Here is a 14778-nt window from a genome sequence, read left to right on the forward strand (position 1 = left end):
ATGTGCATTACTTTATGCAATATAACGTTTTTTTTTCCAAATATAATTAGTCTAGTAGGAGTAAGCAGGGTAAATCAATCTTGACAGACTTTCCATTTTTGTTAATAAAATGCGGCCAAATATTGATACATCTCTTTGCATCCAACTATTAAGAATGCTTTGGGATTTGTCAAGATTATTGGTGAAGTTGTGTTTATCTCTTAAAGTGACATCTTTAGTGATGAGGATGCCAAGATATTTAGCCTGTTTAACAGATGTTTAATGTTTAATTTGTTAACTCTAATGGATGATCATGAATTGCTGAGTTCACATTTAAAAAATAAATAAATGCAGGTCTGAAGCTTTGGAGAAAAAAAATCTATATTTTGAATTGCTAAAGGAATTTTCTGTTTGTTTTTGAGAAAAAGTCTTGTATCATCTGGAGGCTGACTAATAACAACAGATTCAACCTTAATTATAAACAAAAGGGGGGAAATAGGGTACCTTTGCCTGATACCTCGCTTAATGTCAAACGTGCTGATGTCTCATGACATAGAGAAACCGAGCTATCAATATTATGATATAATAATCCCATTAAGCTTGTAAAGCTTGAAATAAGAAGGGATGCTCTACCATTTTAAAAGCCTTGTGAAAATTCAAGTATAAAAGGAAACCTTCATCCTCAATTAAATCACTATAGTCTAAAATATCTAAGATTAATCGAATATTATTATGAATGGATCTACCTTTCAGAAAACCAGATTGGGTATCGCTTATAATATGCAAAATGCCAGATTTTAATCTATTCGCATACCTGTAAGCAAACATTTTGTAATCACTATTTAAGAGTATAACGGGTCTCCAATTGTCAATATATTTTATATCTTTTCCAGGTTTAGGTATTAATGCGATTAGACCTTGTTTCATTGTAGATGTAAGAATGTTATTTGCAATGCATTCATTAAAATTAGAAAATAATAGCTCTCGAATATCAGGTCAAAAAAAATTGTAAAAGTTAGAAGTTAATCCATCTGGACCAGGTGCTTTCCCCAGGGATCATTTTTAAATTGCCTTACCAAGCTCTTCTTTTTTCAACTCTGACTCACACATCATTTTAAAATCATGTCATATTTTTGGGATAATGTATTTGAGTGAATTGAAGAATAAGTTGAAGAGTATAGTTCACTATAAAATTTTAAAATTACACCTGGGTCAGTGGTTATTTTACCATTAACAAATAATTCTTTGATTGTATTTTTCTCTTGACGTCTTTTTTCTAATCTACAGAAATAATAGGAGTTTCCTTCTCCTTCTATCAATTTTGCTCTAGATCTTATGAATGCACCTTTTGGTCTTTTTAAAAGAAATTTGATCCAATTTAGCGTGTAATAGTAAACGAAAATGGAAAATGGAAAATGATTTAACCACTCGTCTGGGGTAATATTAATCACCACTGATGATCAAATTGTCAGTTGGAAAGATAGTTTTAATATAAGCTGTTTTGATTTATGTTATTATAGCCATAAATCTTAATTAAAATAAAGAAAATTCCCTCAATATTCAAAACAGCTGCTAACCAAAGCCCTTCTTGATCAGCTTTGTAAGTCATTAATTTACCAGGGCAATTATTAAATAAAATAGAAATCCCTGAAGAACAAGAAGAACTATGACTAAATAACATTTTATCACCCCATTGAGTTGACCAAGAACTAACACCAGTATTGCGTGAGTGAGTCACAATTAGCCTTTTTTATTTACAAAATTAAAACATAGCTTTTCACTTAATATTGTCCTTATAATCCAAATATCAATTGAATTAGCTTAACTTTAATATAGTGAGAAAAAAACGTGAGAATGAAAGTAAAAAATAAATTGAAATCAAAACATTGGGACTAGTCTGAGAGAGCATGCTGACTAACATATGTTCACTTCGCCACCTTGCCCAGCCTCCCCTCCTAGGAACTTAATTATAGTTCTGTTCTTTTCATAGACCTGATACATTTAAAGGGCCAGTGCATTTATTGCAATTAAGGCTTTCCTCCATCCGTCTACACATGTAAATATTAATTAATTGCATCTATTTTCTGTTAACTTTAGAGTAGAATTCGGGGGCGGGAGCTGGAGCTTCTCTCCTCCTATTTTTCTCCTGCCTATCTGTGTTCCTTCTGTTGTGTTTTGCTTTTTTTTGCATACGTTGCTGGAAACCTCCCTCCCAGACCTGGTGCCCCGGCATTATGGAGATCAAAATGCCCCCACCAGCAGGCTCAGCCTTCCAGAGCAGCTATTTTTTAAGGATTGGCCACTCACCAAACTCTTAAAAACAATGCACGACAACAATATCAACAGCCCAGCTGGACGCGAGCATTGCTCAGTAATAAATGTACCTTTATATCTGCTTCATCCACATTGCCTCCTTCTCACAAGCGTGCTTCCACAAACTTGCTCGCACATGAAAAGCTGCAGTTCTCAGCACAGCAGTGCAGCAACCAGGAGACATACCCAAAATCATCCTTCAGCTTTATAACAATATTTCGAAGACATGAAGTCCCTCATTCACCCAATCACCATCTCAATTGCCTCAATTAATACATGGCTCAACGATATGGACAAACGGGTTGCTCCTCAATTACTTCAAGCCAGTATTCGCCACTTCAAGCATGTCCGTTGTCTCTTCGGGTTCAGCACTTCCGGTCACCACATCTGACATTCCGACCTGCAACTGGGCATCAGCCGACCTCAATGATCCACAGCAAGCGCCTGTATTCAGAAATCAAGTCTAGCCACCACATATGGTTTCTACTTTTGATATTTGTGCAACATTAAGGGCCATCCAACGTCACGCCCTCTCCCTGTTGATCCAAAGGCAAGTAGTAAAAGAATGCCAAGATACACACATGAGACACTCACACCGCCAACAGTCATAGACCCACACAAGCTCTGCACCACCCCGCAGTCACAGACACACATACACTCTGCACCGCCCTGCAGTCACATACTCACCCTACTTTTAAAAGCCTTGGTTGGCCCCCTTTGTAATCTCCCACTGTCCCATTCATATACAAAAATCTTCTTCCTTCTGCTTCCTTCAAACCCAGAATCACTGAATCTCTAATCCAAGTCGAGATGGACAAAGAATTCATGGCCAGCTCCTTCCCAGCTCCGTTCCCCATCTTCAAGATTATCCCCATCAGAATAGTGACCCGCAAAATATCAGGGAAAATATCTAATCATTGATATTTCTGCCCCGAGAGGCAGTTCCACTCCAGTCTTATTGCCCTAATTCCCCAAGATCAATTCTCCCTTCACTATATTACAGCTTCCAACGCTAGTAAATCTATCAAAGCAGCAGGCCACGCCACCTGGCTCGCAAAAGCGGATAATTTAGATGTTTTTAAATCATGCCCATCCTTCCCTGCCTCCACCACCTGTCCGGGATCTGCTGGGAAGACAATTTTCTCCTTATATCACCACCTTCGGATCCCATCGCTCAAGCAATTTTCAATCTGCAAACTCTGTTCTCTTCAGTAGGCATCCCACTCTCAAGATAAACCATCTGCCCAATTAGAATTTCTCAGAATCACCCAGGACACTCTAAATTCCTAAGCCAGCCTCCCACTTGACAATCCTGGAATGCATTCATTAACTCATTACCAACTTCCAAGTATAAAAATCAATCTCTAAACGCAATCCATTATCTCCCTTCGGCCACTTCAATTTCGCAATTTGCATTATTCCCGCCTTCTCGCTCTCGCCTGAACTGCAAAAACCTGTCAACTGCAAAAACCTGGATTCTCAGGTAATAATCTTTCAGAAGTAAGAAACCCTCCTTTAGAGCTTCCAATGCTCCAGCTTTTCTCCAATACTCGGATCATGGCAGCCATTTCCTCAGTCAAGACTAACGCTAATCCCCATCTAACATGTCCGCTCATCCTCTCAAATATTACAAGTAATAATACATGGTGAGAGATGTGGTACAAGACTGGAAATCTGTCTTGATTATGGAGTTCCACTATTAGGAGAATGATTGGAGTTGTGAAACCCAAATCTCTGAATGTGAGTTCACCTTTTCCATTCCAAGCAGACATGATAGTAGCAAACTCCTGATCGATCCTGTATTAACTAACACGTAAAATGGTCAGCATCTCATCTCTCTAGACATCAGAATGTGGTACACCTTGCTGCAACACTGGAACAATCAACAAATGAAGTTCCAGCAGCTCATCTTCAATACAGATCACTACGTCACTTCAGCAGGAACATCAACTGCCTCTGCAGTTTTTTCTGCATCTGCCCCTTCGTCCGCCGCAAATATTTCAGCCTTCCCCCCTGCTATAGCAACCCAGCCAGCTCCGGCTTCAACATCAGTTTCAACTATCAACATCCCAGAATTCAACCTCGCTTCAGCTTCTAAGTATGCAGCAGCTATTCATTGTTGCTCTCCTTCCCCTCAATTTTACTGTCTAATAATGAAGATCACTGAGTTTCGCAGTCTGGTCCCTTCAGCAGTCCAATCCCTCTTCAGGTTCCCCAGTTCCATCATGTTATATTCAACTGAACTATTCAACTCCAATCTACTCTCACCTGCAAGAGAATACATGTCACCAGCCCTCTCTTCATCTACCAGGTCCTCCTACACTACAGCAGGTCTCTCTCCCCAGTTCTATACCCCACAACCATTCAGGATCTGCGCAGCCTCGTCAGCAGCAAAAGCAAATGTTAGTAATCACCTTATATAAACCATGGGTCGCTGGTCATCAGCAGCAGTTAATTTCTATATTCATTCTCTTCCTACAGACATCTCAGCAGCTCACCAATCAATTGCTAGTATGCAGAGGTTTCCTCCTAACAGAGAGTTTTTTCCTCTACACCGAGTGGAGGGATGCACATAGCCCGTCTTACTAACCATCTCTCTCTTTGTCCTTGTTAATCCTTCTTGTTTTTTGTTGCGCATGGGCACGTGGTCTTTTGTTTGTCTTCACAGGTGTGGTCCTTGCACAGAGCTGGTGGTCCATCCTTGTGGGGGGTTAGTGAGTCTCGCAGAGGTGACCACCGGCCACACTGTTCATTCACAGCTCATGCGTTATTTTCTTGCCTTACTGTGACTGATTCTTGGTTGAATCAGTCACCTTGTGAGGGGGCTAAGCAGTGAGAAGTTCTTTGGATGGGCTGGTCTGACAGTTCTTTCCCAGGGTTGGGAAGTTGGCAAAAAAGGCAAGACTCCGTTGCAAGAACGCATTGACCCGGAAGGAAAACGACGTGGCAGCCGCAGATTAGAGAGGCGGTTGCACTCGTTTACCAAGGGTTCATGTGTGACAGCATAAAAGGAGACAGAGAATCGTAATCTGTTCCTTCACTTTGGTTACAAGAAATAACCTGGAAGGACCTGTGCAGTATTGAGATAACATATCTTGAGTGTTTGTTTAGTCTGTCGCTAATGGCCAGCACAAAACACGAAACAGCACTACACTATTGTCATGCATTAAACTGTATCATCCACCACCAGTACTACAACACGCACCCAGGACTGGTGACCGTGTTTGTACATTGTGGGAGGGTTACTTGTGTTTATTGTTTGGGACTGCAAACCCATTATTATTTACACCTTGCACTACACATTGCTGTGTATTGCCGGAGATCATTGTTTGGTTCACCAAACCTGGATTTTATAAATAAAAGTATTTTTCTAACTGGATTACAAATCTCTGTCTGTTCATTGTGCACTGCATTACTCCTGCATCTGTACTCAATCAACCACTTTGCCACACTCACCCATAGACTCTATTGTTTTTCTCTCACTGTACCAGTGAGATCTGTGGTCATCTACAATCCTTAAATACTAAAACCAAATACTAAAAAACCAGATACCCCTGCAGAGTGCCTTGGAGGACTTGCCTCACCTCTCTGAGGGTGGCTCGCAGAGACAGGGATTCTTTTCAAGCTATGAACCTTTCTGTCCTCTGAGGGCATGGCCCGGCGCATGGGACCATGCCTCCAAGTATTCTCTGCAGAGTCAGAGGATTTCTATGATTTTGAGGGGGTCCCAGGGACCAATGGGGCCTACCTCCGCCGTGCGAGATTCTTTCGGTAAAAAATCCAGACCCCATCCTTAGCCCTGGCCTGCAGGCCACTAACAGTTCAAAACAAGTACTCCTGGCCTGCAGGCCATCAATCAGTCCCTCGAGGCTAAGCCTCCAAACACTAACCCATATTCTTCACCCAGCCCTGTGAATTTCCTGCCTGTGAATTAATTCTAACTTGATTTGGGCATTTTTAACCCTTTGCAGTCCATTTATTCAGCGCGTGTTAGGCACGTCAGGTCCAATTTATTATCACATGCGCTGTTTATTTTTAAAGCGCTGTTTAAATTTTTTTTTTCCCAAGTAAACCAGTTTAAAGGGCGTTGCAATGCTAAGCGACATCAGTACTGCATCTCCAGCCAAGCCCCACCTCGTGTTCGCTGTATTTTTCACATACCTCTTTATAGACGTGCATACTGATCAATCCTCTCCTGATCACTTGCTTTATCACCAAACTCCTCAATAATGCGATCCAAGTCATTACTTTATTACTATAACATCTCAAAAAGCTCTGCAAATATCTGCTAGATGCGGAAGCAGCTCCCTCCTTTGTTTATGTCTGCTTATCTCTGTGTGGTACAGCAGCTAGCTTGTTTTACATTCTTATTTTTGTAATTTTGGGCTCAATTTACTCCAGGCATGGGCAGAGACTTGTGCAGATGCAAAGTTGTGTGCATGCTGCCCGTGGGGTGCCAATCTTTGAGCTCCCGCTATTTTCCCATCAGGGCAATTAATATAATCAAATTTGTGAGGGTTGTGACTCAGTAAAGCATATGGTAATTAATTAATTGTATAAAAATGTCAATTTCAGCACTGTAACTTTATAAATGGAAATCTGGCAAAGAGTGAAACACCATGAACGAGGAAGCAGAGATAGAAATGAGAAATAGAAATGTTGTTGGAGGAGGTACAGAATCGCACTTCTGATTTATTTGGGTCCTGTAAAGATGGTTCTAATTATAAGTAAAAAAAAAAAACCTTGGCTAGAAGTTGCCAAAGTAATAAACGTCACTTCCACTGTAAAACAGACTTGTCAGAATGTAGAAAAAGATACAATGATATAAAACATTGTACTAAGTCAAAGTTAGCTGCACGAAGACACTTATTATAAAACAATCAATTGGCTACATGTTTTATTTATTATTTAAACAATTAAAAACCACACGTACATAAGAACAGTTTACAAATGAGAAGAGGCCATTCGGGCATCTTTCTCGTTTGGTTGTTAGTAGCTTATGGTTATCAAGTTTCATTAAAAGTTATTTCACATGCAAAGTGTGCAAAATAAATAAATTCTATGTGAATGTGTTATAATTAGCCATTTGCTGTCCAACATCATCAAAACCCTGTCCGACATCATCAAAAAGACATAAAGCACAGGTCTCTAGTCGTTTTTTCTCCAGAAAAAGCAAAGAAAACCTTTCAATGGTCGAGTAAGAATGACAGGAGCCAAATGAAGCTGAAAAAAGGGCATTTCTGAGCAATACAGTAGCCCCATACACCACAGAGATAAGATGGACACAAACAAAGGAGATAGGTGCTTCCGCATCCAGCGCTTAAAGAATATTACAGACATTTGCAGAGCTTTTAGATGTTACAGTAATAAAATAATAACTTGAATCGCATTATTGAGGAGTTTGGTGATAAAACGACTGACCAGGAGAGGATTTATCAGTATGCACGTCTATAAAGAGGTATGTGAAAAATACAGCGAACAAGGGGTGGGGCTTGGCTGGAGATACAGTACTGAGTGTTCTTTTGCAATTTAATGCCTTTTAAAGTTGTTCTACTCTGAAAAAAAAAAAATTAAACACCACATGTAAAATAAACAGAGTGTGTGAAAATAAATTGAACCTGACAAGCGCTGAATAAATTGACTGCAATGGGTTAATTAATTTAGTTCCATGAAAGGAAGATGCAACTGGAATTAAATACTCAACGGTTCCTTGAAGCTTAGACTTTTGGTCTGCTGGTTTGGAAACTCAATCTGTTGAAGTGTCCAGTACAAAAACTCTGCTCTCCCCAACGAAATCTTCAATCCCACGTTGGATCAAACTTGGCAACAAAGCTTTCAATTCTCAATAGAATCAACAAACAGCAGCAATGCCTGCAGTTGGTGTCTGGAATGTACCTGTTGCACAAAAAACTAGCGCTACAGTTACCTTTGCAACAGGCAAAGCAGTAAAAACACATGACTTGGGTTCAAAATCTAAACAGAGTATACTGCATAAATCAACTACTGTTTGCTTATTAATTCGAAATCTCTGAATACATTGACTATCAGTAAGTGCGAGAAAACTGATCCTTTGCTTATAAGCCCTCTGAGAGGGTATCTCTGGCTTCTTATCCTTTGCCTTCATTCTAGTCAAGATCCAACAAATCATATAAAACCTTGAACTCAAACATCTTAAACTTTTTTTTTTTTTTTTTTGTAAAACTGTTTTTATTGTTTTAACTTTAACAGACAATAACACGAAACCAAAAAGACAATAAATGACAGTGAATCAGTGGGGGTGCGGGAGGGGTCACATTACAAGGTATTTGTACCTATGCACATATAAGCAAAACCATTACATACCTTAGCAATTGTTGTACAATAACTTGTTAGTCTACATTTCCGAAATGAGGAAGACAGCAAACAAAGAATCAAAGAGAAACTGACACATGTTGTTGAAGCTGACACCCTGGGATCCTTCAAGAAGCTGCTTGATGAGATTCTGAGAACAATAAGCTACTAACAACCAAACGAGCACAATGGGCCGAATGGCCTCCTCTCGTTTGTAAACTTTCTTATGTTCTTTTCTTACATGTATTTGTCCACTTCTTTTTTTTTTTTCAACTAAGAATTGGAGAGCCAGAGATCCTCCAACATCCTGCCCCAGATCTTTTCAAATTGAGCTATTTTGTTTTTATCTTCTGCCATCTTTTTTCAGTATTTAAATTGTAAAGCTTTAAGTTTTTCCATTGCTGGATTTTAGGAGCTGAGCTTGACTTTTGGTTTTGCTGGATTAGCTTCTTTAGAACAAGTGAAGATGACATCACTATCCAGCCAAAATGATATCTCAGGTTTAGTACATTTTTGACAAGAATGAGTCATGAATGCTATTGCTAAATTTGTTTAAAACATTCCAGGTGTAATAAATTCTTGTCATTAGTTTATATTGCATTAAATGTAGATTTTCATTCATAGTGATATCTGATGTTTGTACCCAGTATGCTTTCCAGTTTAGAGCTATATTATCTCAAGCAAGATCCAAATTCCATCTGTTATGCATTTTGTCTAAAGAGGACTTGTTTCAAGATGAGTTGAGCAGAGTATTAGAAAGTCTACATGTAAGATGTGTACTTAGATTTTTATTAAGTAAAATCATAAGAACATAAGAATGGCCCCCTCTCGTTTGTAGCCTTTCGGACCATCTTGCTTGTTTGGTTGTTAGTCGCTTATTGATCCAAGAATCTCATCAAGTAGCTTCTTGAAGGATCCCAGGGTGTCAGTTTCAACAACATTACTGGGGAGTTGGTTCCAGACTCCTACAATTCCTTGTGTAAAAAAGTGCCTCCTATGTTCTGTTCTGAATGTCCCATTATCTAATCTTCATGTGTGACCCCTGGTCCTTGTTTCTTTTTTCAGGTTGAAAATGTCCCCTGGGTCAACATTTTCAATACCTTTTAGAATTGTGAATGCTTGAATCAGATCAACACGTAGTCTTCTGACTGAATATATTCAATTATTTTAGCCTGTCTGTATATGACATGCCTTTGAAACCTGGAATAATTCTGGTAGCTCTTCTTCGCTCTCTTTCTAGAGCAGCAATATCCTTTTTGTAGTGAGGTGACCAGAATGGAACACAATATTCAAGATGAGGTCTTACTAATGCATTTTAAAGTTTTAACATTACTTCCCTTGATTTAAATTAAACACTTATCACTATATATCTGAGCATTTTGCTGGCCTTTTTTATAGCTTCCCCATATTGTCTAGATGAAGACATTTCTGAGTCAACATAAACTCCTAGATCTTTTTCATAGATTCCTTCTTTAATTTCAGTGTCTCCTTTGAATCACCTTTGCTGCTGTAACAGTGTTTGCCACTCCTCCTGTTTTTGTGTCGTCTGCAAATTTAACAAGTTTACCAGAATCTAGAACATTTTTAAAAGCCTTTGATATGAAAATGAAAGACAAATTATCGGATAAATTCATGAATATCATATCTAACATTTGTATAGCAGAAGCACTGTATTTAAATGGAAAATTAAAGATAAACATGGTGCATACAGCAAAACTACAAAAGACAAAAAAATATAATAAAATAAAATATAGATTTCAAAAGAAACTAGTATGCAAACCGGAATCATAAAAATTAACATAAAAAAGAAATATAACACTACTTCCTGGTGTGTCGGCTCCTATTGTGCTGTATGTAATGTAGCCTGTCTGCTGTTTGTCTTCTTATTGTATTGCTCTATTTGTTTATTTGTTGTATTTATTTATAACTTCCACTTCTCATACACTTGTAAGTCGTTTTGGATAAAGATGTCAGCTAAATAAAATTATTAGTGAAACATACTTTACAAACACCCTGAATAACAAGCCACACAGATATAATGTAAACAACAAAAAAATAGCTAAATTCTTGTTATGTACAGGATGCATGGCACTTTCAAAATAACACAATCCAACAAGATGTACTTTGACTCTGCATGAAGACATATTGCTGATTCCTATTGGGCTGTGGTTTGCAGTGCGCAGGTGTAGAGGTGATGCAGTGCTCAAGTAATGACAAACAAGTATGTTTGAGGTCAAAACAATGTTTTAATTGATCCTGTTTGTAATCCAGGTCGTTATACCCGCAAATAATAATCCCATGAGTTATAGTCCAAAAATAATAAACACAGTATTAAACACACACAAGATACACAGTGTTGTTAGGGTTTGGTTCTGGCCTTAAGTGGCAGCTTTGGATCATGCTAGCCATCTAACAAGAACAAACAAGTATAATTAGGCACGACAAAACAAACAAACAGTAAACACTCACAGAACTTTTTGATTCTTCTTTTTGGTTCGCTCGCAACCATAAAAAAGGAACAGATCACTTAGCTATGGCCCCTTATGTAATGTCTGTCACGGCCCCTTGGTTTGCGATTGCAACAGTTTCTCCACCAATCCGCAGTTGCCACACAGCATCCCTTCTGGGGCGATGATTTGGTGTACCGTAGCCCCGCCTCCTTTCTAGATGGCAACTTCCACCTTTCCCTGGAATGAATCAGACCATCCAGTCCGGGGCACACTGTTCCCTTTACACAGCACCTTCACAGGTTGGGAGGGGGATTTATAACCAAGATTCATTCTTTCTCTGTCACATGGGCACAGCCATTAGAAGTTTTATTATTGTTTACCTACCTGGCACGCGTACACTGAGTGCAGCTTTGCAGTATGTTTGTGTAAAAGCTTTGTGGCTAGTTCCAAAATGAAATATATCCTTCTGATATTTTCCCTGTTATATTCCTTGTATCAAAAAAAGATTGATAGCTCCCAGGTGAGCTGCCAGATAAGTGGCCACCTTGGAGCTATTGTTGTACAAATCCAGTCAGGGCAAATATCTGTGCTCTCAAATAAAACAAAATAATATCTCAATATTTTTCTATATAGTCTATAAAAAATGTGTAATCCGCATTGTCCACACACTGTGCATGTCAAAAAAGATGTGTCATAAAAGATTAGCATACAGCCACACCATCCCACATTCCACAATGAAATACATAGTGATGTGGCCCAGAGGTGAGAAGGGGGTGTGTCTTGAATACTGTATGTAAAAAATAGACAATTGTATGTTATATTTAAAAAAAAAAAAAAAATCATGTATTGTTATACCCGGTCAATATGACCGGTCTGGCGGTTCTAGGGATGCATTTATATAACTGTGGCAGAGCAAAGCTCTGCCCTTTAAATTGGCAGGGATGGGGTTAACTTCCCCTGCCTGCCTGGGTTTATTATGTTCAGGTGGCTGGGGTTGATTAGTTGATTAGGTTGATTAACGATCAATCAGCGCCCAGCCACCTGATATAAAAGGAGGCCTCTGCTTCTCATTTGGGGAGAGGGAGCTGAGGAAGCAGGTTGGTTTTTTTTGGTTGCTTGGAAAGTTTGAATCCAGTGAAGGCATTGCCCAGCCTGGAAATTGTTATTTTTGTAAGTTTTGCTTTTTGTCTTTCTTTGTGTTGAAATTGCTTTGTTTTGGCCCTTGTGCCCTTTCATTTTTGTGTTTATTTATAATAAAATAGTTATTTTTTTGAACTGCAGTCTGTCTCTGGGCCTCTATCCACTCGCCAGCCTGCCACATTTGGTGTCAGAGTGGGATAGCGCCACCTAGAGGCTCAGAGCAGTATTTATTTATTTATTTATTTATTTATTTTTTTTTGAAAAAAATGGGAAAGAAGAGCAGACAGTGGAAAAGGCAGGGGAAGTTAACCCCATCCCTGCCAATTTAAAGGGCAGAGCTTTGCTCTGCCACAATAACTTTGTCATTTTTAAGATTAGTTCTGCCGGGCACAGCACTAAAAACATTATTGAACTCCTCAGTTAACTTACTCAGATCTCTCTGCTGCTCTGGAAGCAACTGTTCCCCCATCGGAATGCTCTGTGTGCTAGGGGCCTCTATACAGGGTCCAAAATCATCCTGCAAAATCAAAATCAACTTTGCCTGGGTCAATAAATAAAGCCTCCCTTGCGTGCCAGGACTTCAATAAAATGACATGGATTCTGATGTGGGAAGAAGCAGCATTACCTTGTTTCCTGGTCAAAAGGACCAAATATGTGCATTTTGATTGAAATGATGTCGATTTTAGATTGTACTGGGCCAAACCACAGACCAAATCCAGGCGATCATGGAGTAGAAATACATGTTGCACTACATTTTTGGACAAACCTTTGTGTTCCTCCCACCCTTCTATCAACAGATTGTGGATGCCGCGAGGCTGTCGGCCATACAAGAGCTCAAAGGGGGAGAACCCGGTCGAACACTGCGGCACATCTCTCACTACTAAAACGAAGTAGGAAGGGAACGTTGCCCAATGTTTCTGCTTTTGGTTCACAAATCATTTCATGCAGATTAAACACAATCAGTAGTTCTCAGGTCCCATATAGCTGCTCAAGTTGGCCAACGCAGTGCTCCCTAAGGTATCCCCTGCTAGTCCACACAGTTTCCTTTTGTACTACTGGCCACACCTCCATCAAGCCATCCCAGCCAACCGCTAATCATTTGTGCTTGTGAAATAGTAGGACCTTGATATCTGCGTAACCTGCAGCATCTGTGTATCTGACCTTCCCAAAATGGCCGGCACAACTGGACTTTACCTAAGGTATAATCGATCTTGGTGAGGTCACGCAGGTTCCTCCCTCTGGTGTCTCCACCTGTCGGAGAGCCAGATTTTATCGCCCTTCATCCTGCCACAGTTTAGAAATCAGAAGAAACGGACGTTCAGTTAAAAAAAAAAATCCTTAAATTTGTAGGTAAAATTTAGAATAAACTGGAAATGCAGAACACTAATAATAATTAACAGGTTTTATGGTGTTCCAGTGAAGAGCAATCAAATAAGTACAGTTTTACATACAGTAACTATAAGAAGATACACGGTAGATCTTTTAAAGTGACTAGCCTACATGGTGATTTATTTCGGTATTTTGTGAGCCCCTGAAAAATAAACGTTGACAAGGAGCAAGACTACATAGTCCTACAGATTTCAATAAATATCTTCAGTTTTCAATTTTTTTTGTAAGGGATCTTTTGTTCTTTGCTCCCCCCACAGCAGCCTCACAGTATCGTGCAGCGGCGCTTGCTCGAAGGCAACATCACCCGGCTGAGAGGGGAGGGCAGAGACTTTGGCTCCCAGGTTCGATCGCCACTGGTGGAAGAGAAGGGTGACCAGAAGGAGGAGATTTATAAACCAAGGAAATCCCTGATTGTTCACTGCACGGTATGGACTTTCCTCCTAGGGAATCCTACATATCACATCAAATTATACTTTCATATTAATATGTTATGATTTAGTTATTGATACTGTATTCTGAATATAAAAGTGTAATTTGAATTAATACTCAGGTATTACAATATGTAATTGGTCTACCAGTTACAAAAGCTTAAATTAAGCAAATTAAGCTTTACTTACCAGAGAACAAGCCCCAGGTCTTGCATTATCATTGAAGGGGAGTTCATTTTAAGTGTTTTGAATTAATTATTTTGCTTTGAATGCCATAAAAAAATATTTTAAGCTACAAAATATATTCATCTTGTTGGGAAAACCCTGATATCCAACAAATAATCAATGCTCCAACATTTCAGTAAGGTACAATTCAGAATGGCACCCTTACATATTTTAGCCAATATAAAACTGTATCAAATGGTCAAGCTACAATAAATTAATAAATACATGTGGCAGAGTGTCCCACTCCTTTGTATATATATTTTGTTTGTGACTCTGAATCTTTCTTCTGCGTCAGAAGAAGCTGAGATTAATTGACCGTATAGTTTGTCACACTTTGAGCATGTGTCACTTCTGGGTTGTCCGAAGCAAAGGTTTAACTGCTGAATTGTGTCTCTGTAAATCCAAAATTGTGCAATCGAGTTCGGAAACTTTTCCTTATACAGCCTATACATCCTCAACAAGTTTAAACCTGGGTTGAGGTAAGACATGTCTGCACTACCTTTTGCTCTTGAATAGTGATTAGG

The 14778-nt window shown here is 39.2% G+C and overlaps 1 protein-coding gene across 2 annotated transcripts in view; it reads left to right on the forward strand.

The window, feature by feature from the left end:
- Nucleotides 1-14778, forward strand: part of nrip2 (nuclear receptor interacting protein 2) — a 40653-nt gene that overhangs the window by 2626 nt on the left and 23249 nt on the right. For both annotated transcript variants that reach the window (XM_041257145.1, XM_041257144.1), the window contains exon 2: nucleotides 13859-14026. In XM_041257145.1, coding sequence (XP_041113079.1) covers nucleotides 13859-14026 — 168 coding nt within the window. The remainder of the gene's footprint in view (nucleotides 1-13858; nucleotides 14027-14778) is intronic.

The sequence above is a fragment of the Polyodon spathula genome, chromosome 8, assembly GCF_017654505.1.
Source record: "Polyodon spathula isolate WHYD16114869_AA chromosome 8, ASM1765450v1, whole genome shotgun sequence".
NCBI lineage: Eukaryota > Metazoa > Chordata > Actinopteri > Acipenseriformes > Polyodontidae > Polyodon > Polyodon spathula.